An 18,488-nucleotide genomic window follows, 5' to 3' on the forward strand; every position below is an offset into this window, starting at 1 on the left:
GACGTTTTTTAACAAATCAAAATGATAATGAAATACAGTCAACTAAAAATGACGCGATTCACAGCGAATCGCATTATTTTGGCCAGATTTTTGCCGGATGCGGGAGACTTGCCTGCTCTCCCAGGAGTCGGCTTGCTATGTATTGGCAAAGCATGCTGGGGCTTGTAGTTTCACAACATCTGGAGAGCCACAGCTTGGCCAGGCCTATGTTGGTGGGTTTGACAAACTCAATGCCTGTTGAACTAGGGTGATCTGAATTATTGTTTTAGTACATGAAAATGTGCTTAGGAATACTGTGAGTTAATACATTCTTCATGATGTTCCTTCTGTGTTCTAAAAAAAGCATGTTGTGTGGACTACATATAAATGGAGCTAAACACTAATTTAGTGTTTTTAGGGACCCCCTAACATTGGGACGGTAGGAGACCATCTAGGCTCGCCTAGTGGTAGCGCCATCGCTGATTGTAGGCTGCAACTACACTCTAAAAGGTTAATTAACATAAGGAATATTCAAAATAATTAATTGTGTGATGTTATAGCTTCATTTATTCACTTTTGGTTAAAAAAAAAACCCTAGAATTCCTCATTTCGATATAATTACATGTAATCCAACATTCAGAGATGGTGGTGTGTGGCCCCAGGGGCCCTGCTGTAGTCATAGTCCCTGAAACTTCAACAGTTATTCCGCTTTCCTGGCACTCGCACATTCCGTTACCCTTCCTAAAATGTATTTGTGATGTCTGGTAGAGTCTTCTCAGATATTGTTGTCATTAATCGGATTGCTCTTTTTAGGAGACTGTGTAAAATAAATAATGCATTGTGAACGAGTGGTGGTCACACCAACCTGCCCTTATCAATTCCTACACTGCTCTTACTATATTTTTTGCACTGCTGAGTCTGTTAGTCAGCAAACAGGACGAGGTTAACGGGAGGAAGTAGAGGAGGTTGAGGGTTCTAACTAGCAAACATCGTCATGGAAACAGCCAGAATAAGATATACAATCACATCAAGATTTTCCTGGGGAAAGTGAACAGCGAATTATGATCTAATGTTTTGTACAATAGGGCTTTTACTGCTAGAGTTCTCAGCATGTTAGAAGTTTTGTAAATGACAAACAAATATAAACACTGGATAATTTCACACACAGTTTTACCGATGGGATCACAGTGCTGGTTTCTGTATAAACCAATTCAGCTCCTTTCACATACAGTATGTCTCTGTCATCTCCGTGTCACAAGACACTGTGAGGAGCACTGCTAAACAGTTTATTGAGGTGGGGTATACCAGGGGCAGTGCAAAAAGAGACATATATAATATAAGGTATATATTATAATCTATATATTTTTAATAATAAATATATATATATATATATATATATATATATATATATATACATATATATATATATATATATATATATATATATATATATATATATATATATATATACACATTTGTTTATATATTAAGGGGTAAACCCTCTAAAAATGCATATTGTAGATGTTGCCTATAGCAACCAGTCAGATTCTAGCTACCATTTTTTAGCATGTACAAGATAAATGGTAGCTAGAATGTGATTGGTTGCAATGGGCAACGCCTCCAATGTTAGTTTTTAGAAGGTCTGATATATTTACCCAGTGGTCGAAGTGGAAATTTAGAAGTGCCAATATGGAGACTTGAAGTGAATGGTCGGGGGGCCTGTGGGGGACGCCTCGGCCCAATAAGCTTTAGGAATTTTGATATAATATAAAAAATATTAAATTATATAAAACTATCGACTCTGTATCCTCTTTATTCAATAACTCTGCTCTGCGTCTCTGTTTCTCTCTCATATCTCCATGTTCCCACGTGTCTCATATGTCTCCTTTTGGTATTTTAATTTTTCCTCATCTATCCTGTTCAACTTTCCATAATGTCTCCCATTAACCTCTTTCTTTTGTTTTCCATGTGTCCTTTCTCTTCTTCCTTATCTGTTTCCCTCTCTGTGTTCATCCCAGGTAACTGCCTCTCTCCCTTTTTTCCTGCTCCCCTCTGTGCCTCACTGCCTGTTCCCTCACTCCCTTATTCACCATATATATATTAGAGATGCTGAAGCTTGGTTCCTCGAGAACCAAACACACCAGAACTTAGGGGATCCGAGTACCGAGCCGGCACTCGAAATTGAAAACGAGGCAAAAGTCATTGTGACGTTGTCGGATCTCTGATCTCGCGAGCTTTGGATTCCTTTTTAAGTTCCAACATAGTGAGGGGTGGGAGGGAGGGCGGACACCCATTTTTCTTTTCTGCCACTGCTGTGTGCCAATGTGTCCTAGATGTGCTAGGAACTGCCGTGTGTTTGTGTTATTGCTCTGTCGCTTACCATCCAGCCAGGTCGCTGCAGTATTTGTCCGAAAGTGTATGAAAATAATATTGTGATCTGTGAGGTGGTCAACATTGACTGCAAATAACTTGAAATTAGTGTTATTGAGGTTAATAATAATGTAGTAACAAAAAAAGAGCAAAATTATGTGATTTTAGCATATTTTAGGATTCTTTCTAAAAAATCCAAAACCAAAACACATGAGGGCGGTTTTGCCAAAACCAAAACCAAAACACGAAGCTAATCCAGATCCAAAACCAAACCCAATTCACGGGGGTCAGTGAGCATCTCTAATATATATACCTGTTCTGCTCCTATTTTCATTGGGATACATGATAAGATGAATTTGAAATTTGAAATGCAATTATATTATATTAGTTCTCATAATGCTGGTCTTTGCAAAACTATTACAATAGCATAAAAAAAAAAAAAAAAAAATGCACTTGACTCTAGGGCAAATATAAAATCAAACATCAATTTTTGTCCTGATATGGACATTTTAAACAGGATGTAACATTTTAAGAATGCCTGATTTATATTACATCAGACTCTGATTTATGTTTGTCTTTGCCTAAAGGTTTATTCTAAAGTGATGAGCTGGTCAACATTAAAACATTAAACAAATACTGCTTGATTTAAACAAATTTGTGACATACCATTTGGGAATCTCCTGGATGAGCTGTATTTTAATATTAAGCATCATTTTTCTTACATGGTGAACAGTAGTATAATAACCCTAAATGTGTTATATTTAGGGATGAGCGCACTCGGATTTATGAAATCCGAGCCCACCCGAACGTTGCGGATCCGAGTCGGATCCGAGACAGATCCGGGTATTGGCGCCAAATTCAAAAGTGAAACTGAGGCTCTGACTCATAATCCCGTTGTCGGATCTCGCGATACTCGGATCCTATAAATTCCCCGCTAGTCGCCGCCATCTTCACTCGGGCATTGATCAGGGTAGAGGGAGGGTGTGTTAGGTGGTCCTCTGTGCTGTTTAGTTCTGTGCTGTTTAGTTCTGTTCTGTTCTGTGCTATGCTGTGCTGTGCTGTGCTGTGCTGTGTTCTGCAGTATCAGTCCAGTGGTGCTGTGTGCTGTGCTCTGTCCTTCTGAGGTCAGTGGTGCTGCTGGGTCCTGTGCTGTGTCCTGTTCAGTCCAGTGGTGCTGTGTCCTGTGCTCTGTGCTTCTAAGGGCATAGTTATTTCCCCATTATTCCCAAGTTTTTAAAAAATAAAAAAAAAGTAAAAAAAAATAAAAAATTTAAAAACAAAAAAAAAATATATAATAATTATAACCAAATGTGCAAAACCAATCCAGCAGTATAAGTCCATTGGTACTGCAATATTACCAAGTTCACACATTCTGCAGTATCAGTCCAGTGGTGCTGTGTCCTGTGCTCTGTCCTGCTGAGTTCCGTAGTGCTGCTGGGTCCTGTGCCGTGTCCTGTTCAGTCCAGTGGTGCTGTGTCCTGTGCTCTGTGCTTCTAAGGGCATAGTTATTTCCCCATTATTCCCAAGTTTTTAAAAAATAAAAAAAAAGTAAAAAAAAATAAAAAATTTAAAAACAAAAAAAAAATATATAATAATTATAACCAAATGTGCAAAACCAATCCAGCAGTATAAGTCCATTGGTACTGCAATATTACCAAGTTCACACATTCTGCAGTATCAGTCCAGTGGTGCTGTGTCCTGTGCTCTGTCCTGCTGAGTTCCGTAGTGCTGCTGGGTCCTGTGCCGTGTCCTGTTCAGTCCAGTGGTGCTGTGTCCTGTGCTCTGTGCTTCTAAGGGCATAGTTTTTTCCCCACTATTCCCAAGTTTTTTAAAAATTAAAAAAAAGTAAAAAAAAATAAAAAATTTAAAAAAAAAAAAATATATATAATAATTATAACCAAATTTGCAAAACCAATACAGCAGTATAAGTCCATTGGTACTGCAATATTACCAAGTTCACACATTCTGCAGTATCTTGTGCTACATATAATGGAGACCAAAAATTTGGAGGATAAAGTAGGGAAAGATCAAGACCCACTTCCTCCTAATGCTGAAGCTGCTGCCACTAGTCATGACATAGACGATGAAATGCCATCAACGTCGTCTTCCAAGCCCGATGCCCAATCTCGTAGTACCGGGCATGTAAAATCCAAAAAGCCCAAGTTAAGAAAAAGTAGCAAAAAGAGAAACTTTAAATCATCTGAGGAGAAACGTAAAGTTGCCAATATGCCATTTACGACACGGAGTGGCAAGGAACGGCTTAGGCCCTGGCCCGTGTTCATGACTAGTGGTTCAGCTTCACCCACGGATCTTAGCCCTCCTCCTCCTCCCCCCCCCTACAAAAAATTGAAGAGAGTTATGCTGTCAGCAACAAAACAGCAAACAACTCTGCCTTCTAAAGAGAAATTATCACAAATCCCCAAGGCGAGTCCAAGGGTGTTGGTGGTTGTCAAGCCTGACCTTCCCATCACTGTACGGGAAGAGGTGGCTCGGGAGGAGGCTATTGATGATGTAGCTGGCGCTGTGGAGGAACTTGATGATGAGGATGGTGATGTGGTTATTGTAAATGAGGCACCAGGGGGGGAAACAGCTGATGTCCATGGGATGAAAAAGCCCATCGTCATGCCTGGTCAGAAGACCAAAAAATGCACCTCTTCGGTCTGGAGTTATTTTTATCCAAATCCAGACAACCAATGTATGGCCATATGTAGCTTATGTAAAGCTCAAATAAGCAGGGGTAAGGATCTTGCCCACCTAGGAACATCCTCCCTTATACGTCACCTGAATAACCTTCATAGTTCAGTGGTTAGTTCAGGAACTGGGGCTAGGACCCTCATCGGTACAGGGACACCTAAATCCCGTGGTCCAGTTGGATACACACCAGCAACACCCTCCTCGTCAACTTCCTCCACAATCTCCATCAGATTCAGTCCTGCAGCCCAAGTCAGCAGCCAGACTGAGTCCTCCTCAATACGGGATTCATCCGAGGAATCCTGCAGCGGTACGCCTACTACTGCCACTGCTGCTGTTGCTGCTGTTAGTCGGTCATCTTCCCAGAGGGGAAGTCGTAAGACCGCTAAGTCTTTCACAAAACAATTGACCGTCCAACAGTCGTTTGCCATGACCACAAAATACGATAGTAGTCACCCTATTGCAAAGCGTATAACTGCGGCTGTAACTGCAATGTTGGTGTTAGACGTGCGCCCGGTGTCCGCCATCAGTGGAGTGGGATTTAGAGGGTTGATGGAGGTATTGTGGCCCCGGCACCAAATTTACTACCGGGGCCACTCCACTGTGCAGTCCATATTTAGGTGTATCAGATATTAAACAACGGTGACAGTTGATGCCCAATTTTTTAATTATATTGTGGCCTCGGTACCAAATTGTGTACCGGGGCCACCACACTACGCAGTCCAGATACTTGTTTGGTGGAATTCAGACCAGTTGAGGGTTTTATTATTATTATATTGTGTGGACCACTCTATCTATACCACACTACAACTCTATACCACTCTATTTCATACTTTAATTCTATTTCATACTTTAATTCTATTTCATACTTTAATTCTATTTCATACTTTAATTCTATTTCATACTTTAATTCTATTACTAATTAATTACCATAAAGAGGAACAAAATAAACCAATTTTACCAAAAGTATAATATGACTTAGACTTACAAACACTACACTTGAAAGATCGTGCCTTTAAATGAAAAAGTCAGTCTTCATTGCACGACTATGTGCAACAGGGACAGTTTTTTGGGTTTACAAAGTCAAACAATAACACTTTGACCCTGTCTGTCTGGGATCTCAATGACGAATTGTCTGTACCATGTTTGGAGGAGGTATTGTGGCCCCGGTATCAAATTGGGTACCGGGGCCACCCCACTATGCAGTCCAGATACTTGTTTGGTGGAATTCTGACACGTGGAGGGTTTTTTAATTATATTGTGGCCTCAGTACCAAATTGTGTACCGGGGCCACCACACTACGCAGTCAAGATAGATAGATGCGTATTGCGTATCATAGATAAAGTACATTCAGTGGTGTGGGGCAAATTGAAAAATATTCAAAATGCACTGACATTATCAAAAACAAGAGGTTGTCACACGCTAAAACTCCAACATGTATATGATGGAGAGGATGGAGGAGCAGCCGTATGTGTAGTGTAATGCAGATCTGTTGAAGGTTTTTTATATATTTTATTGTGGTGCCCAGTGCCCACTCCTCTACGCAGTCCAGGTACAATTATTGGTGCGAATCATAAAAGTTCAGGGTTTTTAATATATTGTGGTGACCCACTCCTCTACGCAGTCCAGGTACAATTATTGGTGCGAATCATAAAAGTTCAGGGTTTTTAAGATATTGTGGTGACCCACTCCTCTACGCAGTCCAGGTACAATTATTGGTGCGAATCATAAAAGTTCAGGGTTTTTAAGATATTGTGGTGACCCACTCCTCTACGCAGTCCAGGTACAATTATTGGTGCGAATCATAAAAGTTCAGGGTTTTTAATATATTGTGGTGACCCACTCCTCTACGCAGTCCAGGTACATTTATTGGTGCGATTCATAAAAGTTCGGGGTTTTTAAGATATTGTGGTGACCCACTCCTCTACGCAGTCCAGGTACATTTATTGGTGCGAATCATAAAAGTTCAGGGTTTTTAATATATATTGTGGTGACCCACTCCTCTACGCAGTCCAGGTACATTTATTGGTGCGAATCATAAAAGTTCAGGGTTTTTAATATATATTGTGGTGACCCACTCCTCTACGCAGTCCAGGTACATTTATTGGTGCGAATCATAAAAGTTCAGGGTTTTTAATATATATTGTGGTGACCCACTCCTCTACGCAGTCCAGAAAGATACCTTGTTGCAACGTTTTGGACTAATAACTATATTGTGAGTTGTTCAGAATACACTGTAAATTAGTGGAAATGCTTGTTATTGAATGTTATTGAGGTTAATAATAGCCTAGGAGTGAAAATAAGCCCAAAAACTTGATTTTTAAACTTTTTATGTTTTTTTCAAAAAAAATCCGAATCCAATACCTTAAATCCGAACCGAGACCTTTCGTCAAGTGTTTTGCGAGACAAATCCGAACCTCAAAAATAACGAAAATCCGGATCCAAAACACAAAACACGAGACCTCAAAAGTCGCCGGTGCACATCCCTAGTTATATTATAAAGTTTTATAATATAAAGGAGCCACGGTTCCTGCAGACAGGTGTGTCTCTGCTCTCCACTGCTAGCTCCGGGCAATGGAGGAAGAAGGGGGGGGGAGAAGGAGAGAGGGTCAGGGGGCACGCATGTATACTATGCCCCCTGTGTACATGAAATGACCATGTGGTACGTGTTTCCCAGGGGCACCGCACTCCCAAACAAAGTTCCCGGATGTTTGGATATGTACTAACCAAGCTGTATTTTACTTCATACTGGCCAACTCTCCCGGAATGTCTGGAGACTCCCGAATTCCGGGTGGGTCTCCCGGATTCCAGGGAGAGAAGGTCAGTCTCCTGCATCTGCCCACTTTCTTTTTTTTTTTTTTTTTTTTTTTTTTTTTTATAACCAAAAATTTTTATTGGTTTTTACAAGGCTCAAAGGTGAATAAAAATAAGTCAATGGATACATAGATATCTGTGTGTTGAACAGTCATAATAAATAGTCAAAAGCACAATGTCAGAAGGCACAGATAAATTCTAAACAGAGGGAATGACCCTATGTATACCGAGGGATATCCATATGCCATGTTTTTCAAGGGAGGACATACAATGGAACGAGGTGGGGGAGCCTGGGAAATGTGGGAGGGGGGGGAATATATGGACTGAATGTGAGAGCGGAGGTGTGATTGTTGGCCAGCGAAGAGTCTCTAGTGTGGTGAGGGGCGGGTTATGAGAGTTTAGTAAGTGGGAATAAGTTGTATTTAAAGGGGGGGTTGCTTCATAGTGATTGGTCCATGGCGACCACACAGGCCGTAAAGCTGTAGAGGTGTCATGAAGTGTGGTTGTAATGGTATCCATACAATATTTTGTCCAAATGCTCTGGATAGTATTGGTGGATGCGGTGAGTTTTTCCAGTTGGCGGCTATGAGGCATGTTGCCGCATTTATTATGTGTCTGATCAACTTTTGTGAGTGGCGGGGGACATCAGGGATAGGCCTGGGTAGAAGTGTGTATAGTACGGAGGCAGACCTGCTAATGTCAGTGATGGATAGTATAAGAGACTGGACTTCTTGGCAGTAGCGGTGTATTTTTGGCTATGTCCACCATATATGCAGCAGGGTGCCTCACTGATCGCAAGCCGCGCCAACAGAGATCCGAAGAATTGGGAAAAACTGTGTGAATGCGGGAGGAGACCCAGCACCATCTGTAAATGATTTTGTGAGCGTTCTCTTTTACTCTCACTGATATAGGTGTTTTAGCAAGATTAAACCTGATTTTAGATCATTCCTTCGCGTCCAGAACCTCCTCCACGTCTCGCTCCCACGCCTATTCGTGGGGGTCTTCGAGGAGCTAATTATGTTGAAGAAAAACTTGGTAGATAGCTGCCCACTTTCTAGTGAAGTGGACAGAATTTGGAGCCTCCGTGATGCGATTCTCAGGGAATAGCATCGTTTTGGCCAGCCCCCCTCCTCTTTCGGTAAAATGATGCGTTTGCATCATTATGTTGCAGAGACGGGGACAAAATTACGCGATTCACTGAGCCCGGCCCCCAACATCCCCACCTTCCCCTGGGATCTCCCGGAGGCCAACATTTTAAAGTTGGCAGCTATGATTTACTTTGATAATCGTTGAAACACTTTAAATATACACTGGTACTCTCAAATCAATTAATGATATGACCTCTAAAGAGATCTGATTGCTCCAGGGTTTATTTAGGTGTAACTTATCAAAGGACTCAAATATGTATGCAATCAATTATGGTCTGTTTTTATTTGTAAATAATTAACAAACCTATTTATAGGATTTTATTTGACATTACAGAATATTTTGTGTTTGATCAGTGAATTCCTGAATAAATCTCTTTTGACTCCATGTGTAAGAAAATGCGCTTGGGAAAAATGGGGTGAATACTTCTTATAGCCATTGTATAAATGCACATTACATACATTGCACAAATTAAATGTATCTGCTGACAATGTGAGACAGCGGATCATGGCCAAGGTTACATAGTAGATCATGGTTAGTAACCTGGCGGTGATGAGATCCCTGATAAGGTGAGCAGCGGGAAACTGGTAGAAGGGGCCGTGAACTGTCACAATGGGGGTTTGGCTACTTCACAATGTCGGCATAACAAAATCATGATTGGTCCATGGGAGGACCCTGGGGACTTGCCTGTCTAGCACTTCTGAAGCACTAGGTGGCCCACAAACCACCTCCGCTCCCCAGAAAACACCCTTCCATTACTCCACTGGCCATGCTGAGTAGGACGAAACTCACAAAGACTAACTTTCCCAGCAGTCCGAACAAAAGTCCTTGCTGTCAGGACAGTCCCACAGATCTGTGACTGTCCAGCCTACATTGGGACATTTGGGAGGTGTTGGTAAACTCTTTTCCAAGCACTTGCCTCCTGACCTTAGAACTGACATTTTACTGCTTGTTCTACCCTTATTTTTTCAACATTAAGATACAAATTAATGTATAAACATGATGTGTTTCATAAACCTGTCAGGTTTTTCTGTTTAGATCGCATTTCCATGGGCACAAGTGCGATGAAAAGAACTTGCCAATGCCAATTTGCAGTGCAGAAAAAACAATTAAAATGATTGTTCCCTATAAACAATGTACTATGCCTAGCAGCCACACTTGTTTAGAATATTACACAGCCTCTTCTCAATCGTATACAACCAAGGGGTAAATGTATGAAGCGCCGGGTTCTTCAACACCCGCGAGTTTGGCGTCTTCAGCGCTTTAAAGCGGCGCTGCCTTGTAAAGGGAAACTTCCCTTTACAAGGCAGCGCGCTTTAAATTTAAGCGCTGAAGACGCCGAACTCGCAGGTGTTGAAGAACCTGGAGCTTCATACATTTACCCCCAAGTGTTCATCATCATCATCACCATCATCATCATCATCTTGGAAGGTGCCACAAAACTGCAGTGCCGGACTGCCCTAATGATAAACCATACAAAATACAAATAATACATAAAAACAAAACCCATAAGGAGGGGCAGATGTGAGACAGAGGGTAGAGAGGATCCTGCTCGTGAGAGCTAACAGACCAGGGGGAGAGGACAACACTGGAACAGTGGGAGCTATTGGCCCTCAGAGTGGAGATGGGACTGTAGTCGATGGACCATGCAGGTAGGGTAGTATGAGGTGGGGGTAGCATAGGCTATAAGGAAGAGGTGGGTTTTGAGTGAGTGCTTGAAAAAAAACTGAAGGTTGGGGATAGCCTGCTCAGGTGGGATTGGGAGTTTCATAAGTGGGTGGTAACATGGGAAAAGTTCTGGGGGAGTGAGGAGACTATCAAGGAGGAGAAAAGGCGTAGGTCAGAGGCATATCTAACACAGACGAGCAGGAGGGTCAGAGATGTAGAAGAGGGTGGACTGGTGAGGGCTTTGAATGTCTGGGCTTGAATTGGTTTCTGGAAGTGAAGGGGAGCCAGTGCAGGGATTTGGAGTGAATGTGAAACGGTGGGAGAGGAAGATTTGCCTCACCGAGGAACTTAGAATGTATTGTAGAGGGAAAAGACAGGTAAAGTGTAGGCCAGATAGCAGGAGTTTGCAGTAGTCAAGGCCGTAGATAATGAGCAAATGCATGAGGATTTTGGTAATGTCCTGAGTAAGAAAGAGTCATATTCTGGCTATGTGTCGAAAGAGGAAGTGACAAGACAGCATAATATACTCCATGAGTGGAGCGAGGAGTTCATGAAAACAAACACCAAGGTGGCAGGCTTGGGGAAATGGGGAGACTGTGATATTAATCATCATATACAGCCCCCTATCTAGCACACAGTACTATGTCTAGTATTTAGCCCCTGTACAGTACACACAGCCCATGTCCAGCATATTACTAATGGCCTTTTATGCTGGTTTCTCATCAGTGTTCTGGATTTAGTAGCCAATAGAAAGTAGCCTGCGCTGCCATTGGTTATAGTGTTGTGGTTATTTTCCAATAGTAAAGCCGCTAGACTGCAGGGTAGGAAAAGCAACAAAACCACGTTAACCAGGATTTTGTTCTGTTCTGTAGAGGATCTGGGCACCTGAGCATTGTACTCTCCTTGTAGTAGAGCTCACCATCCATGACTGTGTGAATCATATAAGCAGGTCTGGAGCCTGTGGTAAATGAGCATTTAAAGTGCTTTGAATTTTCCCTTCATTCTGTCTGTGTCAAACTTTTCTTTACAGATTGTAGATGATGTAATTGTCTGGCTAACTGTCTGAAGCAGATGGGAAAACCACGAATTTCAATTATCTTGTGGTTTACATTGTAGTCCGCTTTCAGCAGACAGCGGAATCATGTCATAATGGACTCTGTCCTATATCTCTTGTGTCCGTATTCACTACAGATGTATATTGTGTTATAAACCTGCCTTCTGCCTGTGAGGTTTGTCGTTTCTTGTAGCTGAATTCCCATTATTGCACTTCATGCAGCTTAATCTCCTATTTCTGTAGCTCACAGACCAGCCGTCCATATGTGTTTATTGCCGGTTCACAGATGTTCCAACAATATCATTCAGTTCATGGACAGGGAAGTGTTATGGTGACTCAGTACAGTGGAGATTGTATCGCAAGACAATGACCTTCATTTTCTTGTTGAAACTGACTGAAGAGCGATGTCTAGTGAATGCTTGGCGGTGTACTTACACAATGAGGCTCCGGTGGCGCAGTCTCTGCGGAATTCTACTATCTGTATCGTTATGAAAATGTTTGTGAAGAAGCTCTATTTATTAGGGATTAATTAACAGTGTTACACATACACATACACACACAGGTCCATTTTGTCAGTAGCCAATAACCTGCCAGCAATGCTAACCACTGTGGCACCATGCAATTGATGAAACAGGGTACATTTTGTTCAAGTTTATTTTTTAATTTGCATGAGGCTATTATATATATATATATATAGGCTATATATGAGTGGAGAGTTGGATCTGATGTACACCAGACTATTTTGTTGGAGTTACCAACTGTTACTCTTTTCCAGGGACAGTCACAGGTTTGAAAGACTTGTCCATGTAATTTTTAAGTGATGGGGATTGCATTTCCCAGAGCCCCCTTATAGCCATTTTTCATGGGGCATCTTTAGCTGTTCTCGCAGCCCCACCTGCCACACAGGTAACAAACGCCGGTAGGGGTGGGGGAGGTTCACTGCACAGAGAGCCTACTAACCCTACCACTAGGGGATTATAATTGCCGTTTCTTTTGGAGCACAGACCGAGTCCTTGGGCCACAAAGTTCACTACTCTACCAGCTGAGCAGGGATCAAGTCCAATGTCTTCCTGCTTTTCTCAGTTCAGAAAGGTACAAGCTTCGCAAAGCTACAAGATCCACAGATACTTTCATGAGCAGAGCAGCAGGCACTATCTTAGTGAGTGAAAGAGAGCACAGCACATGTGCTCTTTGTATAAAATCACAGCCTGTCCAACTCCTACCATAAATTCAGATAAGGACTTGAAATCTGCACTAACTCTGATGGGTATCTGACCAAAACTACCCAATCGGCTGAGGGGAGGTTGTGTGCCATAGCTAACCAAACCGGGTGGGATTTTATTGGGCCAATGAACACATCGGTGGTGAACATGTGCAACTCCTTCATTTCTTGGAGCTCAAGGGAGACATATCCCTCTTGTTCAAGACACATGAGAGTGTATAATAAAGAGTTGTTACCTACTTAGTATTTCCTAGCAGGAGGTAGCTCTGACCTTAAGGTCAATGTCTTTAAATCAATATGCAACACACAATATGCAGTAAAAGTAGTTTATTTTAACAATGTGTAATTCCATGGGAAGTATGTATTGCAGACAAAGACAGTCTTAGAGGAGCCTCCAGCTTTGAAATTGGATACACACAGATAGTACCTCTCCCTTGTGGCTATCTAAGACAAAAGACTAATTACTATGTGCTGCTCTTTGTTCATTTCACATTAATTATGGCTAACTTGATTCCTGGAGTACACCTATAAGAAATGTTCATGTTGGGAATAGGGCCGGATTAAGGGAATGGAGGCCCCTGGGCTAAGGGGGCCTCCATTCCCCCGTGAGGGCCCCCCCCCCATGATCCGAGCTGCCTGCCCCCCCCCCCCCCCGCACTTACCCCCTTCTCCAGCGCATTGTATGCTCTTTACTGAGGAGATCTTGTGAGAGTGAGACTCACGAGATCTCCTCAGTAAGGAGACTACAGCGCCCTGGGGAAGGACCGCAGTGAAAGTGCTCAGCAGCAATGGTCACGCCGGGGGCGCCCCCGACCCCGACCGATCAATACTGCTGCTGAGCACTTTCAAGGGCCCCCTGGATGCCATAGGCCCCTGGGCTGTAGCCCAGTTAGCCCTATAGCTAATCCGACCCTGGTTGGGAAGCCCGTGTTATAGGTCTAGTAACATCAATCAAATATTGTTTTAGGCTTAGTATTTTTTTTCTAGTTTTCTCCATTATTGGTTAAACCATAACTGCCAAAATTCCAATTTTTGGATTCCGGATAAATGGACATTGTCTCTTCGAGCTGGGGGTGGGACTGCACTACTTTTGTGGCGCCTCTAGCGCTTCTGAGGTGCGGTTTGACAGCCTCCTAGAATCTGCACTGTCCTGTCTGGTGGTATGAATAAGCAGGTTGCATGTGGGAGCTCATCCTTATATATGCAGTATATTACCTTGAAAATAATAATTGTTCATACCATCATAGAACATTTTCAAACAAGATTCATAAAGCACAGGTGGGTGGAGCCTGTAGACAAAGAGTGCTCAGGAAATAGGCGCTTTAATACATAGCAAACAATCATTTCCAAGGTGTTATTTTACTAGTTCAGTTTAGAAAATATAAGAACATTGTCTGGCTTTCATGGACTTCAGTACCTGAGTACCTGGTTTCATAACTGCCCCTAGTTTTATGCAAGAAAGATACACGCAAATTGTGTAAGCATAAAATTTATTCCTTGACTCTTGTATATGGGTATTTGATCTCTTATCTGGAACCCCGTTATCAAGGAAGTTCAAAAAGCCAGAAAGGGATGAAAAATAAAGAAATTATTGGCGTAACTGGGTTCTAAACTGATATACACAGACCCAATTTTGCAACGTAGTATGCTGGCACTATGTAAATAAATGTTAATAATAATGATCAACTGCTAAACAATGCAATAAGAAGACTATACGGATACAGGTTTTTATTTAAATATAATGCAACATAATTTAGGAAGCAACTTGGATAACACACCCAACGCTCGTATCCGTAAATATAACTTGCATATAAAACCTATTTTTTTCCCTCTCTGTCATGAAAGGTTAGCCTGAGGTTTTCCGATAAAGGACTTTGATTTAGAATTGTAAATCATCTGACAATGCAATTACAATTTCAGTTAATTAAGAATGCAAACCCAAGCACAACGACATTTTCGAACTATAGTCATTTAATCAGATATTCATTTTTCAAAGTCAAAACTGACCAAAAAGATCCTCAATTAAACTGCTTTCTTAGAACAACCACTGTAGCAGTTTTTGGAAAATATCACAATTCTGTATATCTCAAAATTTCAGCATCTTCCACCACGGCTAAGTAGAGAAGTCTAAAAGTACATTGTTTAAGACTGTCTTCCAATTATGTTTTTAACTTTACCTGAGAATGTTTCTTAAAGATGGGCAAGAGAATAAAGTTCACCCATCCCATTAACATATTAAGATTATTTTATTTTAGATTTAGTTTTTCTTTAACACCTAATTAGTTTTTTTTGTCTTCCGTTTCTCTGTAGCTATACATGTCGGAGCTCACGTAATCAACGCTGTAAACTTTTCTACAAACTACAACAGTGACTATATTGCCCTTAATGTGGCACGGTACAAAAACGAGGTTAGTGATGTGTTGTTGTTTTTTTGATCAATCATGTACAAGTTTTTTAAATCTATTCTTAATTTTTCATTTTGAAATTCACAGCAAACATGAAAAGTCAGCAGCAAACAAACGTTCTGACCACTTAAACCAAGGGGTCAGGGAGCTTTTTTTTACCTTTTACCCCAAAATATATTTAGATACGCCGACGTTACCCACTTGATTTGATATTATTATTGGAATTCAAAATTTTATTGAATCTATTAAAAATTTCTTCGAAAGCTTCAACTTCAAAACTTCAGGTTTTGCAGAAATGATGTTGCTTCATTTTTGATACGAGAGCATCAATATTGGGGCATTTTGATGTCAGAGCAATTTGGATACAGTCTTCAGCGTCCAATCGATTTCTCTGCTTTGTTTTTATGTTCGTTAGAGTGGAAAATCCTCGTTCGCAAAGGTAGGTTGTTGCAAAAGGCAGCAACTTTTTGACTGCCTCCTCATGTGCAATTTTGAATGACTGCAGCTGTTGATATCCAAAAATATGACAGATCTGCTTTGTTTTCAAATGCAATACGTGCTTCATTATTGCATCGAAGCTCAAGAAGTGCCTCTGCCAACCCTTGAGGCTCTTCTGGTACAACAGCAATTTCACATGCACAGGGGTCTATAATCCAACTGACAGCATGTGAATCGGCAGCATTACCCCCCAGGAATTTCATTTTTACCCCATTTGGGGTAATTTACCCCTGTTCCCTGAGCACTGACTTAAACCAAATAAATGCAATGGCATTAAGTACAAGAGTGCAGATTGTCCAACGGTAAAGTGGGACTTCATTGTTCAGTTTCCAATCCATGCAATAAAGCTGCCACCCCTTTATTAAGTCATTCCAGAGTGTGACAAACATTCTGCTTCTGCCTTTTCTACTTATTTTCCAATTGCATAAGCCTAAACTGAGTTTAAATGAATAATATTTTAGAACCACATCAGTGATGTAAAGGACAAGCAAAACCAAAGTTAAGATGAGTTCCCCTCCCCCACCATCTCTCATATAGTCAGGACAGTTTTCAGTGTGGGTAGAGGGGCAGAGGAAGTTATATCATACTTGCCAACCTTTTAACATTGAATTCCGGGGGATCCCGGGCAGGGGCGCGGTTAGAGGGCAGGAGGGGACGAGGCGTGGTCAATTGCGTCATTTTGGCCCCACCCCGGCTTCATAAACATAATTTCGCTGAGGGGGGCGGGGCCAAAATGACGCGATTCACAGCGAATCGCATCATTTTGCCCATCAAATAGAAGTAAGCAGGATACTTGCCTGCCCTACCCGAATTTCGGTAGTCTCCCGGACATTCCGGGAGAGTTGGCAAGTATGAGTTATATTATACCTGGCTAGGTTTAACTTTGGACTCACTGGTCCTTTAAGTGAACTCTGGTTATTCTTATAGGAAACTAAGTAAACAACCATATCCGCACTATATAATATAATGTAACTTGAAATAATATAACAGTGATATTCAGTTCTAGATTATCGCTTAAAGTGTTGATTCTGTCCTAGCAGTGCCTATTATATCCATAATAAATTATATATATGGCATAGTCAAAGAAAGCTGAGATGATGTCTAATAGATGTGATAATTTTAAGGAGGGGTTGCAAAATTCCTTTAAATTAAGGATTCCAGTTTTCAGGGTAGCCCAAAACTCCCCATCTGTTTTGCCCACAGTCAGGAACCCTTGTATCATTCAAAGATCTTCTAAACTCCTTATAAATAAAAGATAATAATAATAATAATAATAATAATAACTCTCCACCGGCATTTTTCACAGAAACCAGAGGGTAAATGTATCAAGCTGAGAGTTTTCCGGCGGGTTTTAACAGTGGAGGTGTTGCCTATAGCAACCAGTCAGATTCTAACTATCATTTTGTAGAATGTACTTAATAAATGATAGCTAGAATCTGATTGGGTTTTCAAACTCGCCGGAAAACTCTCAGCTTGATACATTTACCCCAAGACGCTCTTCTCTGTTATGTCTGACCACAGTATCCGCTGTTCTTATACTAATTGTGGCGGTTGACTGGGGTCCCAATGCAGACAACGTTATTTATGAAACATTAAGTGGATGGCTGCCCCTATAATGGAAAGTGTGGGTGGAATAGCTAATACAAAGGTGACCCTTCCCCATTATATTGGGGAGGGGTGTTGAATATTATGTAACCCTCTCCATAGGCAAACTGAGGGGGTTTTTACTAGTGCCCGAAAACCCCCTCAAAGCCTGGGACACTGTATAATTGAGGTGGCTGGACCCTGCCCCCGCTTCACACGGCTCTGCTTGAAAAGGGAGAGCTGCGTGCACCTAACAGTAGTGCACGCAGCATTGCCCATGTATATTATGGGGATAGGAAGAGTTGGAGAGCAGCTCACTGGTGGAGTGGTGTGGAAACTCCTCTCTACAAATCCTGCATTTGCCCCTGCTCTCCCAGCACTGACATCCTGGAATCCTGTTCCCAGCAACCCCCCTTCCTACCTGTTTAAAATGATACACCTCAAAATATATGGAGTTTTTCAGGTGTTCCGTTATATTTATTCATAGAAACCACATATTATTGTCATGTGAATAAATAGCTAGGAATAATAAGCACTGAGGTTCTGATTCATTAAGGAACGTAAGACCCGCTACGTGCCGTACTTTGCATGATCAGAAACGGACTTTGCGCCAGTGAACGGAAGTGCATCCAATTCATCTGTGAATGCAAATGGCACTTCCAGCAGCTTATAAATGAAGGCCAGAACTGGAGACGGAAGGGGCATAAGCACGTGGGCAATGTACAGTAAGGACGTCCCAAGATCAAGTGCACGCACATTCGCTCGCTTCAAGCTCTGGGCGTCTCTCAGTTATTTGATTTTTAGCCGTATCACTTGCGCCAGCCGCAAGGCAGGTGCAAGGGCGAGTCGTAGAGATGACTCCACGTGTGCGTGCCAGAACATGTGTTTGCAATGAAGAGCAACGGTAACAATGCATTTCATGTACAGTAGGCATTATGTACATCCTGATTTTATGTATTTCATGTAAAAAAAAAAAGTAGTATTTACAGGTGTTATATGTATTTAATAGTTTACATCCTGCCGTGTGTTCAGTCAGTCTGCATAGGCAAGTGCCGTA

At 41.6% G+C, this 18,488-nt stretch overlaps 1 protein-coding gene across 1 annotated transcript in view; it reads left to right on the top strand.

Moving 5' to 3' along the window:
- Positions 1-18,488, top strand: part of NOX4 (NADPH oxidase 4) — a 172,764-nt gene that overhangs the window by 22,925 nt on the left and 131,351 nt on the right. Inside the window, exon 5 of the mRNA XM_075198699.1 lies at positions 15,255-15,352. Within this exon, the coding sequence (XP_075054800.1) occupies positions 15,255-15,352 (98 nt within the window). The remainder of the gene's footprint in view (positions 1-15,254; positions 15,353-18,488) is intronic.

This window comes from Mixophyes fleayi, chromosome 2 (assembly GCF_038048845.1).
Source record: "Mixophyes fleayi isolate aMixFle1 chromosome 2, aMixFle1.hap1, whole genome shotgun sequence".
Classification (NCBI taxonomy): Eukaryota; Metazoa; Chordata; class Amphibia; order Anura; family Limnodynastidae; genus Mixophyes; species Mixophyes fleayi.